Genomic DNA, 18,316 nt, shown 5'->3' with positions numbered 1-18,316 from the left:
TAGAATAACGTAGTTTTATGTCAATTCAATACCTTTTTATCCGTGATCCGACCGACCAATATCCCATTAAGCATTCTTCTATAACACCACATTTCGAATGCTGATATTCTTTTTGTAGCAGTTTTCATCCACGTTTCACTCATACCATGCCATGTTTCAGAAATATACAAGGATTGGGGCAAAAGTCATGGAAACTATTTTTTTCTTGTAGATATGTGAACGGATCACAAATGTATAGGTGTTGTGTTCTGCAGGCATAGTGTGTATGCAGAACAACAGATGGCTCTGTGATAGCTGGTGGTAGCGCAGTAAGGGCTGTGAAATCAGTCAGTTGGCGTGTGTCGTGCGAGATGGAAGTAACCCGTGTTGAGCAGTGCGCTTACATCAAAATAGCCGTTCTCCGAGGGAGAAATGCAATGGAATGTCACAGTGAATTAGTGGAAGCCCTATACAGTACCATACAGTAGCACGGTGGGTAGGAAAGTTTCAGCAAGGACGTGTCAACCAGTGATTAGCAACGTTCGGGACGACCTGTTAGTGTGCGGACCAACGTGGCACGTGCCGTCATCGAGCAGCTCCTGGATGAAGACAGAAAATGGACGCTACTGGAGTTAGAGAGGGCAAGCGGCATTGAGAAATGCACCGTCCACAGGATACTGCGTAATGATCTGCAACTGTGCAAAATCACATCGTGGTGGGTACCGCATGCACTGACGGAAGTTCAAAGGTGGCGCGCTATGCAATATGCTCCGACTACCTTGCACGCTGGCAACAGGACGGCGATCAATTCTTGTCATGAATAATCACCATTGATGAATTTTGGGCCAGGGCATACGAACCAGAACTGAAACGACAGTCCGCGGAGTGGCGACATGCTGGATCACCAAGGAGGCAGAAGGTCTGTCAGAATCCTTCCACAGTCAAATTGATGGTGATCGTCGCATCTGACGTCAGAGGTGTTCTCGTTTGCCACTTTGTTCCACATGGCAGAACAGTGACCGCATAGTACTACAGGAACTTCCTGGTGCGACAGGTACGACGTGACGTTCAGGAGAAACGTCCGGATCTTGTGGACGGTGCAATAATTCTGCACGACAATGCAAAACCACATAAAGCAGAGTGTGTAGGGCAGCTACTGCGACGTTGGGGATGGGAAGAATTGCATTACCCACCGTACTCTCCTGACATTTCGCCCTGTGACTTTGATCTCATTCGAAAGATTAAGGAACAACTACGTGGTAGGCGGTTTGCAATATGAGAGGACATTGCTAACGCTGTGCGACGACGGGTGACCCAATTCACACGTGGTGCGGCAAATGCTGAGGCAGATGGTATTCAGCACCTCCCACATCATTGGCAGCCTGTGGTGTCAGTAGCAGGGGACTACTTTGAGGGTCTTTAGGCCCAGGTTTGTCTTGTCAACTTTATATGTACTGTGTTGTCATTCTTTTGCATGGGAAGGCCCTACTGCCCTGTAAACTACCGTCATAAATTAGTGTGTTACTATATTTCAGTGCTATTCATTGTGCACACATGTAGTTAACACCTTGTTCTTTCGTCTTTATTTGTCATTTTCCAACCGGACTGGTATCTTCAAGAAAAAAAAATAGTTGCCATGACTTTTGCACCAATCCTCGTACTTTCAGAAACATCAATCAAGTTTATGCTTTCATTAAAAAAAGTTTTTTTAGAAGAAGTTTATTATTTTCTCTTACACTAAAACCTCATTGCATCATTTTTCAAGGAAGAGGGGGGAAAATGACAGTGTATGTGGGAGAATGATAAATGTGGGTAACAAAAAATAGGGGTAAGGAAAAATAACAAAACACAGGTACTGTATTCGGACATTCCTTTAAAATGCACAACTCATACTATAAAAACAGGCATCAAAATATTGCAACCACGATACACGTGACGAAAATAAAAATCGTGATATTTATGCAGTTCCTTTTTTTACTTTTCTTTATATATCATAATGAGTGAAAACCTGTAAGGTCAGTTCTCTTATTGCAAATTAATGCTATAAGTGAATATTATAGCGATAACGTTCAGCAATATACAAACTATTTCAAAGAATGTGTAATTTTTCATTATTCAGGGTGTCCACCAAATCCAGATTTTAAAATTCCCTGACATTTCCCTGTTTTCCAGACATAAAAACCAGTTTTTTCCCTGACACATGATGACAAAAAACATAATTATAAAGGAAGTGTCAGTAATATTAAAATATATTTTTAAAACTTAACATCCAAAAAAATAAATGAGCAATTAATGTGCATATTAAAACTTGGAAGTTTAATTTAGCCTGATTAAATTCACTTTAAGTTTTTTTTTACATGTATTACCATTACTGCTGCAGCGAAGAAACTTCTTTGTAGTCACCGACGACTCGAGCTTTTGCCATCCCCCTCCACTTCTTTTCTTCTAATTCCTTCAGCAACAAAGCGGCCTTTCTCTTATTTTTTTGCAAAGAATCTTCTACTTCCAATATTTCACGTTTCTCCTTTAGATTTTGAACGTACAAAGCATGAGCACTCCTTGCAGCATGGAGCATGTTATTAATGGGGACATTTTCAATTCCACCAGTGTTTGGGATAGAATCATATATTATTCTTTGTGCTACAAGGGATACTTTTAGCATGTTCTCTACTATAATTTATTTATTAACAGCAAAACCACATTCAAGTGAAGCATTTCCATGAAACAATATTAGTATCATTTTGAGAAATGAAGCCGACTTTTCTGTTTTCAAATTTACTATTGGAAGAACAGTGCGAAGCCAAAAGTTATCTAACCTCTCGTCTTTAGAATACAAAGAATTCACTTCTTTCAAAGTATCATTCTCACAAACAGAAGTGAACTCCCTTTGTACATGAACAGCTTCATTACCCGAGATCCATTTGTTTTCAACAAAGGCATTTAAAGCTATCCTTAGCAGTCTGCTGCTTAGAGGCTACTTGGCTACACTTAGATCGAAACAAGAAATTAATTTAGTCAGTTTATATGCTAGCGGTGAGCAGATACGGCCAACAGCTGGAAACTGCAGATGATGACGACGATATGCCAGCGGTGACCTTTACAGTAACTATTTGCACAAAGCTACCATTCCTCTTAGACAATCTGTGCAAAACACTAATATATCTCTATTATTTATTCCAGGATTGCCACGAAGTGCTGCTTTAGCAGCATAACCTGAGACAGTATTAATACACTGTCTCCTTGTTTGACATTTTCGAGTTGGAGTCTATCTCCGTGGAAATTATTTCACTTTATCTCCCTGGGAGATATGGACTTAATCCTCATAGTAACTTAAATCAATGAACTGCTTCCTTCTCCTACGACTGTGGGTGAGTTACTATTTATTTGAAACTTGATTATACGCAACTACTCGAAGTTACATCGGGTCTGTAAACTCTGTTGGTTAATATGCCCTACCGGGAGTCGTTTAATTTCCGTGGACTGTAACCTACTGCGCAACCTCTGGCGCATCCCGATCCTGGAGTAACGAAAGCCAACTTCCGCTTGCCGTTGTAAGAAGAAGAGAGAGGTGGTCTGCCGAGAACATGGAAGCCGAACAGACGTGCATGTATAGCTCCGCTATGATGTTCAACTTCAAGATGGTGCCTGGTTGATCCAGTGCATTTTCGGGGTCACATTCCCCGATTTATAAGTTCCTGTACTCTGGACGAACTTTTGGGAGCATCGCAGATGTTGTATTTTCTACTAGTTTTATTTGTTTGAACTTCGGCCTAATGTAAGTACGGGGTCCTTCCTCTACGTCACCGCCAAGACTGTAAGTTATAACTTTTCCTCTAACTTCATCTACGATTTCGTCGAAGTGATTGTGCTAGTTGGGTTGTGATACATGGAATGCCTCTACTGGAATTACAAATCGAAATTTACCTGAACTTGAATTTAATAATAATAATAATAACAACTTTTTCGGCGGTGTGCTGTGATTAGAAATCAGTTCCCATGCTTTGTATCGTTTTCCAAACTAGGAACTGTTCAAAATTGGAAACCTTAAAAATGTGTTACTAATATTGTAAAATTTATTCTGGTCACCTTTCCGTTATTTCATTTTCAAAAAGGTGATGTCTTAAACCCTTGTTAGAGGGCCTACTCTTGGGTAACGAAAGATGCTAAGCGAGGAAGTTGTATAAGGTATTTCTGTGCGAATTTTCTGCGTATTTCTGCCTTTCTTTTTAGACTTTTCTTTTCCCTTTGTGAAATTGCGGTTTTCTTTTAAAGCGGTCTGTTTTGCCATTGTTGCGTTTCTCATTGGGATTGGTTCACTCTCTTTGAAGTGAATGTTAATTGTTGTTGTTGCTATGGAGCCGGATTTGAGGGTTGTTGACAAAAGGTTTTATGCTCCTGTGGGATGCTGTAATGTTGAAAGCTAAAATTTGTCCTTAATTTTTGGCTCGCTTATCTTTGGTTATTGATTTATCTCTTGGTATCCCCGTTTACCCGCGTGATATGATTTTCCTGATTTATTCTCAATTTAATTTCGGGTTTTTCCTTGTTTTCCTCTATTTGGGTGTGGGTACAATGAACTTGATACCACCTCCTCGCTTAGTACCTCAAAGAATTTCTGTATTCGCTTAGTGTATTTTCTAAGAGAAGAAAAGTTAACTTAACAAATTAATTTCATGCAAATTAACTAAGTTAATGGTGCGAAAATAATTAATCTAAACCAAAAGACTTTAAAACGTATCATGATTTATTGGTAATTTATAAATAAGAAGGTAGGTTAGGCTAGTACTGAAATTTTATATTGGGTCCCAATAAGTTAGGCCGGTTCGAACCGTAGGTTAGTTGTGTTTTGGTATTATTTCTCTTTGAATATTTTTCTTATTCCTGTTGATGTTCTGAGTCCAGAGTTATTTTAATTTTACTTTTTACTTCTTTCTCTTATTAAATATATTTATTTACTTCAAAAGAACCTGGACGTGTTATTATTGTAGTATTTGAAACCATACAGTGATAGTTATTTTCATTCTTTCCATGGCCTCTGGTCGTTTGTCTTATTCGTGGTAAGTATCTTTTGTGATGGTTTACTTTTGGATAATTTTGCTTCCACCTTGTTTGGTTTTTTTTTTAAAACCTATATTTCTTGTTTTGTTGCTACCTGTGCGGACACTGTGGGGATGGGTGTTTGTGCGGGTCAGTCAGTGGTAGCTTCAGAGCGTGGTTGTCATTTGTTTTCCCTTCGCTCTGGGCGGTATGCGAGCTGTTCCTTCAGAACTGCTCGCCTGTTAGTAGACCCTTGTGTTATTGTGTTTCGTGGGGTCGTAGCTGATCCTCTTGGCATCCCCTTAACGTTGTCACTGTATGGTTTTAAAAGGTGTGTCTGGGTAATGAAAGGCATGTTAAGATATCTATAAAAAAAATGTAAAGGAAATGCATTCATCTTGTTTAACTGTACAAAAATTTGTTTCATGTTAATATCTTCGGGGTGTTTTGTCCGGTTCCCTGTCGAGCTGTGTGCTACCTTCTTGGATTGTGTACGTGATGTTGGTATTGCCCTACCAGCTGCTGTTCGTGTGTTTCCCGCCTGCCTGCCTTACTGCTTTCAGGTGCCTTGTATCATTCCCTTCTTGTTTCTTCGTAAATTGGTGAGTTTGAAGTTTATCAATTACTCTAAATTCTGAATTTATCATCATTTATCTTAAAAAATTGTGAAATGACCGACACTTGAGCACGAATCGATTGGCTTTGGGCTACGAGTGTACCACAGTTTGCCGTGTACTCTGTGATTTTCTTGGTGGTTATTTGTTCAGTATTTTCAGTTTCTACCTGCGAAAATGATTTAATCTGTGGTTATGGAATTAATTGTGTTTAACCGAGTTATTGGTTTTGCTCGGATATGTTGCGTGTGACGTTATTTGTTTTACTGGATTATGATCGTTGGCCTGTACTCTGGGAACTTATTACATTATCTGTCCTGACGTTTTATTTTGCTTCCCAGGTTTGTTATTATTTTAATTATTTTACCTGACATGATGCTTCGACTGTGCTAAAATCATTCTGCGAGAAACTATCGTTGTTGATTTTACCTACTGCGTTGCTAACAGCGTGCGAACCTTGCATGTACTTAATCTACTGGCATGTCTACCTTGTGCCTGGTCAGTATGGGTGTGATTTACTGCTGAACTGTTTGGCATTTCATCGTATCCTCCCATCGTTAGTGTCTATGAACCCGTTTTAACCTTTACTGGTTTATGTGATTGGCATGTATGTGTTACTGTTATTTGCTCTGTGCGATTGAAATTATGCCTTGCTACCTACTTTGGCCTAAATGGGATTGTGTGCATGCCTGTACCTGTTTCTTTCGAGTACTTAATTCTTGATGATTGTTAAACTTTGAAATTAATCCTGCCTGTGATGTTTCTTTACATTGGGCCGGTTGTTACCTCGAAAATCTTTACCTTTACTTTGTCTGGTAAATGTTTCCTAACCTTGTTTTGTTACCATTAGTCCCGTGGGGAACTTGTCTTTAAAGTGTAGAGCCTTATATCTACTTGGAAGTCATCATTTATGTTTTATTTAACCAGTCGGTGGTGATGTGTTTCCATGTTTGCTGTGCGATTGCTGATCTGTCCTAGCCGCGAGACTTGGCTGTGCTTTTTGCATGAGTGGTTTCCATTTTTACCCTGTCTTGCTGTTGGTGTCCGTTTGGTGTGTCGTTAGGTGGTGGACGGAGGCATGTTACCTTATGTCATCTGTTATTGGGTAGTTATGGGCTATAGTTGAACTCTGTTAATCGGTGATTGGGTTGGTGACTTGTTGGCCACGTGCCTGGACATTTTAGTGTCTTTGCTTGTTTACCCTTTTTCCAACTATTGATTGCATGTGGTTCTCTGTTTCATTGTGTTTTGTACCCTATTATCGGTTGTATTTGTTACCTGGTTGGAAGTATTTGTACCGTGCGGCCTGCCTCAAGTGTTCCTGCTGGTGAATTGTCTATGGTGGAATTATTAAACTAGCCCGTTCTGTCTGAAATTTGTGACCTTGTCGTCATCCTGATGAAAATTTTGATCATATATGGAGGTTCTTGTATTTGGTAGTTCTCGGCATATCTGACTTGGTACCCTGTTGAAGTCATCATGTGTCTAGGTATACTTCTTCTGCAAAATTCATTTAACCTATCCTTATTTGCCTAGTTCCATTTCGAGTTGTGAGTTCTGTGAAACCCTTTACCTTATCTACTTATTGTTTTGGAGTTGAGTGATGTAGTAGGGTCATAACACCTGAGGACTGAGTTCCTTTTAACCTGTAATGGTTTGGTCGTGATCCTGTGTTTGAAGGAAAGTGTACGGTACCGTAAGTTTGATTTTGGGATTTGCATATTGATTACTGAGCATGTTGTTGAGGATGGTGTATTCCTTTGATCCCTTTAAGGGCTAACACGTGGCTTGGGGTAGTCATTATGGTTTTACTATTATTATTGTAGTGTGTGTAATTGTGGTTATGGCATGTCAGGTATGGGCGATGTGTTGCCTTGATGTTGTACCTTGTGCCTCTGTAGATTTGGGAATAACCCCTCGCATGAATTTATTTCTCGTTTGGAACTATCTTGCCTTGTTGTAACTTGCTGGTTTCGTGTTTCCTGGTTCCTTCATTTCCTGTCGCCCTGCATTTCTGGTTGATCTGATGTCATCGTATCTGTTTTTGGTTCTTCTGTAATGCTCATTTTAAATTTTATCTGCCACTCTATGGTGTTCTTCTCTCAGTGGTTCTTTGGTGTCTGTTGACATTGGTGTTGACCATCTTACCGTGCTTTGAGTTTGCTACTCTGGTATGGGACGGATTAGGATTCTCTTAGTCGGTACTGGAATCTTCCTGCTAATAGATTATGGGGTCTATTAGTTGAGAACTGCCTTCTTCATGCTTCTGTGAGCATTTTCCATGGACTTGCCTCGTATTCCGCCACTTATGTTTTATTTGCCTGTTCCCCTGGGAGATAGGGGGAGGCACCTGTTGGCTGTAGAGCGACAGTGTGATTGGAAAGTCACGTATTTGTAGACCAGGTAATGCTGAGACCCTATTGGGTAACCGGTAGTGTACGCTGTGTTGGTCAGTGCTCGTTATTTTCCTTTTGGGGTCTTCTGATCTGAGGTTTTAAATTTCCTTTTAATTTGATTGGGTGTCCCTTTGTGGAATGAATTGTGATTATGTTTCCATGCAGTTGGTTAGTTACCTGATTCCAGATTTTGTTCCCTCCTGAGTTTCTCCTGTCCCTATTTCTGTCCCGTTGCTTCCATGGAGCTAATTATGGTCCTGTGTTGTACTTAATTTTGATCTGTAAGTTTTGGTAGCTTGGTGTTTGTTGGTTGGTCTGTTGTTGATGACAAACTGAAACGCGTACCCTCCATCTAAATGATCTTTAAGAGGTCTCCAACCGATCCTGCCTACTCTTCCCTTGCTATGAATTTGTTTACCTTTTTAGCCTTGGATTTTTCCATATTTTATGTTCTATTTTCGCTTACCCGAAACTTTGCTAATTGACTGTGTATTGGTTCCCTCTCCTTGTTCTTGTTCATCTTGGTTATGCATGGTGTATATGGAATGTTGAACCTCATTTGTTGGATATTCATTTGCATCTTTTCTGGTGTATTTGTGAAATTTGGAATTTTGCGAGCTCGCTGTGTTGAAGGTCAGCCTCTGTTCTGTTCTACTTGTTGGAGTTGGTTCTGGTTACCTTGGTTCTGGCTGTGTTATGCATTATTTGGGGTATTTTGGTGGTATACTCGGGCCCTAGTTCAATCGAGCGCAAGTTAAAAATTTAAATTAAAGCTAATACTTGGATCTTGGGTATCATGTAGTACTGCATACACCAATTTATGATCCTTTCTTGTTCCCTGTTCCTTACTCCCTTGCGTTCCTTTCTTTTCGGGTGGTAATTTTCGTTTAATCTTGGTATTGAAACAAGAAGATTGCATTTCTTAGTAGGTAAATGGGAACTCTATAAATAAAACTGATATTAAGATTGAGAATAACTCTATTACTATCTCAAAAGGTTTAAAATTGATGTTTGGGAATTTTCCATTCGTTAACTGAAACATGTTCTGGTACAGAGGTGATATAATTATGGTAAAAGAAAATTACCAAGATCTTGCAAATTAATTTTCTTTTGAAGAAGATAATTCCGGGTATTCATCGTAATACATATCTACTGTATGTGAACTATGAACCAACATGTTGGTTATATGGCTGGTGTAGTATAACAGTCTTATTATTCTTGTGATATCTGAACTAAACAAGCATTGGGTTTAAAGGTACTAACTACAATTGGAAGGCATATACATTGGTATGTTGGCGTTCCTGAGGCATAATGCAGTCATGTTAGGGGAGTGCATGGAAGTGAACTTATCTCGGTGTGTCGTTTATTCATATGGACTCCTTCACCAAAATTTAGTATACTTCTGGACCACCGCAGTATGTGTAACATAAAGTACGAGTGTACGTGTGGTTTCTGGGCGGGAGGCTGAGACAGTATTAATACACTGTCTCCTTGTTTGACATTTTCGAGTTGGAGTCTATCTCCGTGGAAATTATTTCACTTTATCTCCCTGGGAGATATGGACTTAATCCTCATAGTAACTTAAATCAATGAACTGCTTCCTTCTCCTACGACTGTGGGTGAGTTACTATTTATTTGAAACTTGATTATACGCAACTACTCGAAGTTACATCGGGTCTGTAAACTCTGTTGGTTAATATGCCCTACCGGGAGTCGTTTAATTTCCGTGGACTGTAACCTACTGCGCAACCTCTGGCGCATCCCGATCCTGGAGTAACGAAAGCCAACTTCCGCTTGCCGTTGTAAGAAGAAGAGAGAGGTGGTCTGCCGAGAACATGGAAGCCGAACAGACGTGCATGTATAGCTCCGCTATGATGTTCAACTTCAAGATGGTGCCTGGTTGATCCAGTGCATTTTCGGGGTCACATTCCCCGATTTATAAGTTCCTGTACTCTGGACGAACTTTTGGGAGCATCGCAGATGTTGTATTTTCTACTAGTTTTATTTGTTTGAACTTCGGCCTAATGTAAGTACGGGGTCCTTCCTCTACGTCACCGCCAAGACTGTAAGTTATAACTTTTCCTCTAACTTCATCTACGATTTCGTCGAAGTGATTGTGCTAGTTGGGTTGTGATACATGGAATGCCTCTACTGGAATTACAAATCGAAATTTACCTGAACTTGAATTTAATAATAATAATAATAACAACTTTTTCGGCGGTGTGCTGTGATTAGAAATCAGTTCCCATGCTTTGTATCGTTTTCCAAACTAGGAACTGTTCAAAATTGGAAACCTTAAAAATGTGTTACTAATATTGTAAAATTTATTCTGGTCACCTTTCCGTTATTTCATTTTCAAAAAGGTGATGTCTTAAACCCTTGTTAGAGGGCCTACTCTTGGGTAACGAAAGATGCTAAGCGAGGAAGTTGTATAAGGTATTTCTGTGCGAATTTTCTGCGTATTTCTGCCTTTCTTTTTAGACTTTTCTTTTCCCTTTGTGAAATTGCGGTTTTCTTTTAAAGCGGTCTGTTTTGCCATTGTTGCGTTTCTCATTGGGATTGGTTCACTCTCTTTGAAGTGAATGTTAATTGTTGTTGTTGCTATGGAGCCGGATTTGAGGGTTGTTGACAAAAGGTTTTATGCTCCTGTGGGATGCTGTAATGTTGAAAGCTAAAATTTGTCCTTAATTTTTGGCTCGCTTATCTTTGGTTATTGATTTATCTCTTGGTATCCCCGTTTACCCGCGTGATATGATTTTCCTGATTTATTCTCAATTTAATTTCGGGTTTTTCCTTGTTTTCCTCTATTTGGGTGTGGGTACAATGAACTTGATACCACCTCCTCGCTTAGTACCTCAAAGAATTTCTGTATTCGCTTAGTGTATTTTCTAAGAGAAGAAAAGTTAACTTAACAAATTAATTTCATGCAAATTAACTAAGTTAATGGTGCGAAAATAATTAATCTAAACCAAAAGACTTTAAAACGTATCATGATTTATTGGTAATTTATAAATAAGAAGGTAGGTTAGGCTAGTACTGAAATTTTATATTGGGTCCCAATAAGTTAGGCCGGTTCGAACCGTAGGTTAGTTGTGTTTTGGTATTATTTCTCTTTGAATATTTTTCTTATTCCTGTTGATGTTCTGAGTCCAGAGTTATTTTAATTTTACTTTTTACTTCTTTCTCTTATTAAATATATTTATTTACTTCAAAAGAACCTGGACGTGTTATTATTGTAGTATTTGAAACCATACAGTGATAGTTATTTTCATTCTTTCCATGGCCTCTGGTCGTTTGTCTTATTCGTGGTAAGTACCTTTTGTGATGGTTTACTTTTGGATAATTTTGCTTCCACCTTGTTTGGTTTTTTTTTAAAACCTATATTTCTTGTTTTGTTGCTACCTGTGCGGACACTGTGGGGATGGGTGTTTGTGCGGGTCAAACCTATGTCAATTTTAGATGCAGGCAGAAGATTTTCTTTACTGTCTAAATACGTTTTAGGAGATCTTCTGAAGACTGCAGTGACTCAGACTTAACAAACCTTGTCATGATATTTATCATCAATTAAAGATTCATAAAGGAGTGATGCAGATGGGAGACTTGTCTGAAACTTTTAGGAATGGTTCCAAATCTCCAACAAGTGATAATAAAAATGACAACTTGGCCTTAAGAACTTTATCTTTAAGTGAAGTTGATACTATTTTGAAGCTGTTACAGCTTGGGATTTTCTTGTCTCTGTTTGTTCCTTCCACATATTTTTTGACATTAGGTAGGATATCTATAGCATGTTCAATGACTTGAAAATTTTCAAGCCGTCTTATAGCACAATATTTCGAAGGAAATACGTTTGAACCTGAATAATGTATATAATCAGCACGACTTGCAGGAGCGTAGCAAAACAAGAAGAAGAGCACGAAGAAATTCTGCAATATTCCATTGGGTTTCTTTTACTGCCATTTTATATGAATTATGCACACTATGCAAGCCACAAGATCCAATGTTCAACAAAATAGGAACATCTAGATCATCTAATAAATTACCAAAATCCTGAAAGAACATTTTATTAACATTTGGACCATCCACTGAAATTTGTAATTTTTTTAGATGCGGTCCTTGCTGTGCTTGCAAAAAAACCATAAACAAATCTGAGGAGGTAGAGTGACCAAGAAACATGGAATCAAAATAAGAAGTGCATACTTCATTAGTATCAGGATTGAAACAATGAACTACAAGTTCCATTTGGTCTATCTGAGAAACTTTATTCAGTGACTCGTCAAACCCAATGGTGAAATGTGTGCACTTACTACCCATCTCGAGAACTGTTTATGGAAATAGAGAGCCAAACCATGAGTGATTGTATATGCAACTTTTGTTCTGTACAGTTGAACTTTCGAAGCTGTTTCAGAGTCTGGAAACATTACTGGAAAAAACTGAGAACGCAATATAGGTCTAATTCATCGAGCTCACCATTCCCCAACAACACAGAATATTCAATAGTAAGCAGATCAAAACATTGAAAATTCGATCGATCAATCATATAGCTATTGATATTATTGATTACTTCACATTCGAGATCACACTTTTTCATTAAAATTTATTCCTGGCATAAAAGACATGCCCTAGATTAATGTTATAAAAACTGAAAAATGTGGTTGTATTACACAGATAAATACGGTATGTCAATTTTATCTGGCAGAAGAATGAATTTCCAGATTTTTTCCTGAATTCCCTGACATTTCCAGGTTTTCCTGTTAATTATCTAATTCCTTGACATTTCCCTGTTTCCCAGGTTTTCCATATGGGTGGACACCCTGTTATTTAGAAAAATAAAGTTTTCAGACTTTGTTTCATTCTTACCGTACATATGACATGTTTGAAAACTTGCTATACATTCTCCCTTCACAATTCCTGAATTGTGTGTGGCCAGTATCCAGTAATCGGGAGATAGTGGGTTCGAGTCCCACCTATCTATGTCAGTGCGACGTAAAAAAAAAAAAAATAATAATAAATAATTAAAAATTTTTTTAAAAAATCCTGAATTGTATAATCAATTTACGGAAAATAGATAACTTGGATGTAAATTGTAACCATTAACATCAAGTCGGCTCCCAGCTGATGAACTGTACTCTATGCAAGCACAATTGCTACTTGCTACAGATGACAGAGGTTGACGGTCGGTTTTTGGGAGGTGAACAGAGGCACCAATACAAAGGCTTTTTTTAAATAGTGGTGTTTGTTATATTTTGTCAATTTTTGGGTTCAGCCTACAAAAATTGTGCGTTATCATTAAATTTAAAAACAAATGTTCATTCGGCATTAAACTGGAAAGTAATGAAGGAAGAGATTCTTTAATCTTATAGAATGTTAATTTTTTATTCAAATGTACAAACAAATTATGGCTATAAGTGACCTTTTCTTTGCATCGTCATGTTTGTTTCTATTTCCTTTTCTTGACAAAAATACTCAAACTATTACTGGTCTAATTATTTAACAACATGCCACAATATTGGTTAGGTTACGTATGTTCATGTATCATCCCCATTTCCTCATTTTCAGCTGACACCGGCTGGGGGCAAATATGGTTCCTCTCCACTTCGTCTTATCTTTCCACCATTCCTCATCCAACACTGTGTTCCAGGCCAGGTTCCATCGTCCTATGCTGTTTTTCACAGAGTCCATCCATTATAACCTTGGTCTTCATTATCTATTTCCTGTCATCTGCCTTTCCCTCTTCTTTCATCCGCTCGACATGTCCAAAACATCTCAAACTGTTCTGTTCCGATTTATCACCTAGTTCTTGCACATTTAACTCTTTTTGTACGTCTTCATTTCTCACTCTATCCCTCCTTGTCTTCCATTCCACACTCCTCATTTATATAAACATAATATTTTAACTTCATTTATGTCTCTCAAATAGGCCTAAATAAAACATCAAAACAGGTTCTAGGTAATAACGGCTCTTTCTTCAAGTAACTGATGCTATAAATGCTAATTTTTATACGTATCAGTTTTGTTAAAAACAGAAAAAAATTAATGGTATAATTTCATATCTCTCATTTCATTACTCTCTCCTTTTAGTTTACAAAATGTTTTTTGTTTCACTGAAGCTTCACATTTCAGAAGAAACAAAACCTTCTCTACCTGCATAATGTTCTCTTCTTTAAGATCACCGATATCATGCGAGTATATGATTTTACCTTCGCTAAGATGGCATGCACTTCGGCAAAACTTGGGGTTTATGATAGGCTTTTTCCCCTTCACCACTACTCATCTCTCCCCTGCTCCATCACACAGCTCTTCAATTATTTCCACTCCACATGTAGCTACATCAGAATCACTTAATCTTTAAAATCTATGGGGACAGCATCATTTACAGCCCATAATAATTCCCAGTCATCATTAAAGGCATAGTAATCATCACTATTTTCACCATTAACACCTTGCTTACTTCTTTCACGGCAACAAACAGGTACACAGCAGTTTAAACTAGACGCTTAAGATACAATTGCTTGAAACATTTTATTACCCCAAGATCAAAAGGCTACAACATAGTGGTATAATTTGGAACGAATGCACAGCTTTCACATTACAAAGAAATGATGTGTCCTGTGGATGAATGGCATAATTATTCTTTCTTGTGCACCCACAGAGGCATCGAATGACCTTAAAAAATTGTGAACAAATTTCAGTGGTCATACAAGCCTTTTTGTTTGTGTGATATTTCATGAGTATTTTTTTTTAGTGTTCTTGAAACAACATGGTTTTAATGACTTTCCCATTATGACCGGCACTCTCTTATTACTGCCATCACTGCTGATGCACAGCAGAGCAGTCAGTTGATCTATAGAATGTTTTTCCTAGGGCAAGATTCACCCTTCAGCACGAGTGTTTTGTTCGGAAAGACATTGTAAAAAAAAGAAATTTTAAAAGTCTGGTCTCATTAGTGTTATACATGTCATGAGGCTTGTACGCCTCCAGCAGTGTTTCTTGAACCACAGCTCCTCACCTTCAGTGACCACAGAAGCACTTTCTTTCTCAGGAACCCGTCCTGAAGACTAGTCCATGTCGCTCTTTAAAGTGAGCAATCCATCCATATAATAGAAAAACTATCTTCTTGTTTCTCTCATAATATGGTTCCATCTACAGGGATATTGGAAGGGCTGTTTGCTGGTACCAAGTGAAAAGTATATTCTCCAGCTCAGCAAATGTAGATCCTTTCCTTTCTTTTTTAATACCTGAAATACAACATTTATCAATTTGCTCACTTATCTCATTCTTTTTGGGAAATATGGAGAAAGTTGAAGATGCTAACCCAAGAAGTTTGCGATATCTACCATGTTTTTTAACAGATGAATTCCAACTTCTTGATAATTTTCAATCGTTCTTCAAGAGTTCTTACTTTTTTCATGACTTTTCGTGACTTGTATAAATAACAATACTACACAGGAAAAAAAAAATGAGCAAAACAGAATGTAATTACAAAAAAAAGATAATATTGTAACCACTGGAAACGACCAAGACACAGCATAGGACCACTCAAAATGAAATGAAACAGCACAATAATGCCTTGTTGCCATTAAGCTCGTAGGCATGGTTATATAGTGTGGTTGTGCATGAATAACCTGTGCGCTGCACTCCAGTCTACAAGATACTTGATTCAACCAAGACACTTGCTCAAGCCTAGCAACTAAGAATCGATTGTACATTCTTGTTTAACAGGTTGCAGCTTTTCTATGCTAGAGTATTGAGCTGTTGCTTTAAATTCAAGAAAACTTTTGCGTATATTTTCTCATGAATGATCAGTGTGGAAAAATTGTGGCTGAGGACAAATTTTTTTCTGACTGTGCATGTGATAAAATGATAGTTCAAGGAATGATAGATGTGGGGAAATTTAACATTAGTTTATGTTTATAGTTTTAGTTTATAAATTGAACAATAATATGAGAAAATGACTAGATTCCATGCCAAAAGCCTGGATTCAATTCCAAACCGTTTTGCGGTGTTCATATGGAATGAGGACAAGCTGCTGTTGATGGTGATTTATGCATCGGATCTTAAGCCTTGAGCAGACCCCTTGGTGCTATTCGACAAGAGTAGGCTATGTGCCAGCACCAGGTTTCACCCTTTCCCTTCCTACCACCATATTTCACGTAAGTAACTCCTCTGACGAGGCTGATGTCAGGAAGGGCATCTGGTCATAAAAACTCAACACGAACATCCATCTCACTTCACAGTCGACCCCGTAGAGAAACTATACAAGGGTTGGGCGTACAGTGTGTTTGTTATTAATTTCATGCATGTAGACTGGTCAATCTCTAACTAATGTCCACTCACTTTAAGAAACCATGTGGATAATGACCACCTGAAAATCACCATTGAATCACTTAGGCAAATATAAAAAATCAATCATGTAACGATCACTAGAAAATTCTCTCCAGAAATCATAAATGTGGGAGTACACAAGGGTTATGTAGTCTGACCATTCTCTCACAAATCAAAATTTGCTTGACCTACTCCTCTAATGTCTTGTTCCAAGTATCCAGTTGAATTTGGACTTCCTTTTCATCATTTCCAAAGATTACTATGTCATCTGTAAACAACCATGCCTTTGTACTACGGGGCTACCATTCCTTCACTTTGTGGACTTCACCTGTTATGATTTACCATTTAAAATACATTTTTGTTGCAAGAACAAACACATATTGTATTCAGAAGTGAAAAACCAAAATGTGAATTTCTGATGACTTTTAAAGTCCACATATCCTTAAGGGTGTTCTGAATAAGAAAGATTATTTACCTTGTCTGTTAAAGGCTTTTGTACATCCCAAGTACTTCTGGAAAGGACATTTGAACTTCTTCACTGCCTGGTGAATTAAAGAATGTCTTGCCAATTTGTCTTTGCGATTGAACGCTGCAGGGCAATGCTGAAAGAAATAAAAGATCATTGAATATAAGGTTCAAATAATAGCAATAACATGTCACTAGATGCCTGAGAAGGGATTAAAGGAAACCAATCTCTTTGCAACTACATGCACTGAAGAATGACATGCTAAAATACAAGCATGATATGCAGATTTTTGAAGAATAAATTGATAACTGTCAGAGTAGATTGTGAAGGCTGATTGAAGATTTGAATGACTCATTCTTCTGAACTGATAACAAATCTGAGATACATCATAATTAAACTTGAAGCTGGAATACAACAATTTAACACATATGACAATGAAAAACTCAGCAGAGCAGAAAGCAGAACAACAAAGCAAATCTTTCAGGAAAGCAAAGACAACACAAGTCATCCAGGGTTATCAAATTTTAAAAGCGGAAATCTACGATGCTCCTGATTGGAAGGATCCGTGAAGTGGCCACCTGGATCCAAAAAGGTATACTATTATGTATATAAACGGTAAAAAATGAAATGGCGCATGGCTTTTAGTGCCGAGTGTCCGAGGACAAGTTCGGCTTGCCAGATGCAGGTCTTTCGATTTGATTCCCGCAGGCGACCTGCGCATCGTGATGAGGATGAAATTATGATGAAGACGACACATACACCCAGCCCCCGTGCCAGCAAAATAAAACAATTATGGTTAAAATTCCCGACTAATTATTTAGCAATGGAGCCAGACTATATATAATGTAACTACCGTACTTATCCACATAATACACACACATTCCCCCCCCCCCCCCAAATTTTTATAACAAAAATCCAGAGTTTGCAACAGAAAAATTAAACATACTATAACACACACCAATTCCAATGTGAAATTATCAGAGTATGAACAGCAATATAGCAAACCAGAAGAAACTTGAAACAACGTATTGCTGGTCTCGCTACACACGAGTCTACGATTGATTGATAACTAGCACCAGCTGTATAATTTGTGTAATGAAACAGATGGCATAAGTAGGCTATACTGTAATGTGAAACACCAGCAACATGAATGAAAACAAAACATTACTATCTCGCTGTGTAACTTGAACATTTCACAAGTTATTTCTACCCATTGCAAAAATATTGTTCATCAAATCATCAGACTACCGGAATACTGGGGATTTCATTACTTTGTCTGCACTACAAAGAACCAATCGCAGTTAGTCTTATTCAACCAATGTTGTTTAAAAACTTTAATTCGAACATGACACTTACTTCATTTCTCATCATCACTAAGAGAGAGATAGGTTAGTTGCCCTTATTCTAGGGAAACCACAAAGGTTCAGCCTACTGATTAATCCATAAGGTAAATAAGAAAATACATTTAATTTTCATTTGAATTTTAAAAAATGTTGCAGTAT

At 38.0% G+C, this 18,316-nt stretch overlaps 1 protein-coding gene across 1 annotated transcript in view; it reads right to left on the bottom strand.

The window, feature by feature from the left end:
* LOC136872318 (zinc finger protein 341) overlaps nucleotides 1–18,316 on the bottom strand; it is a 230,771-nt gene that overhangs the window by 22,685 nt on the left and 189,770 nt on the right. The window contains exon 12 of the mRNA XM_068227436.1: nucleotides 16,824–16,950. Coding sequence (XP_068083537.1) covers nucleotides 16,824–16,950 — 127 coding nt within the window. The remainder of the gene's footprint in view (nucleotides 1–16,823; nucleotides 16,951–18,316) is intronic.

Source organism: Anabrus simplex, chromosome 4, assembly GCF_040414725.1.
Source record: "Anabrus simplex isolate iqAnaSimp1 chromosome 4, ASM4041472v1, whole genome shotgun sequence".
NCBI classification, from domain to species: domain Eukaryota; kingdom Metazoa; phylum Arthropoda; class Insecta; order Orthoptera; family Tettigoniidae; genus Anabrus; species Anabrus simplex.
This window is presented reverse-complemented; position numbering and strand designations above follow the sequence as displayed.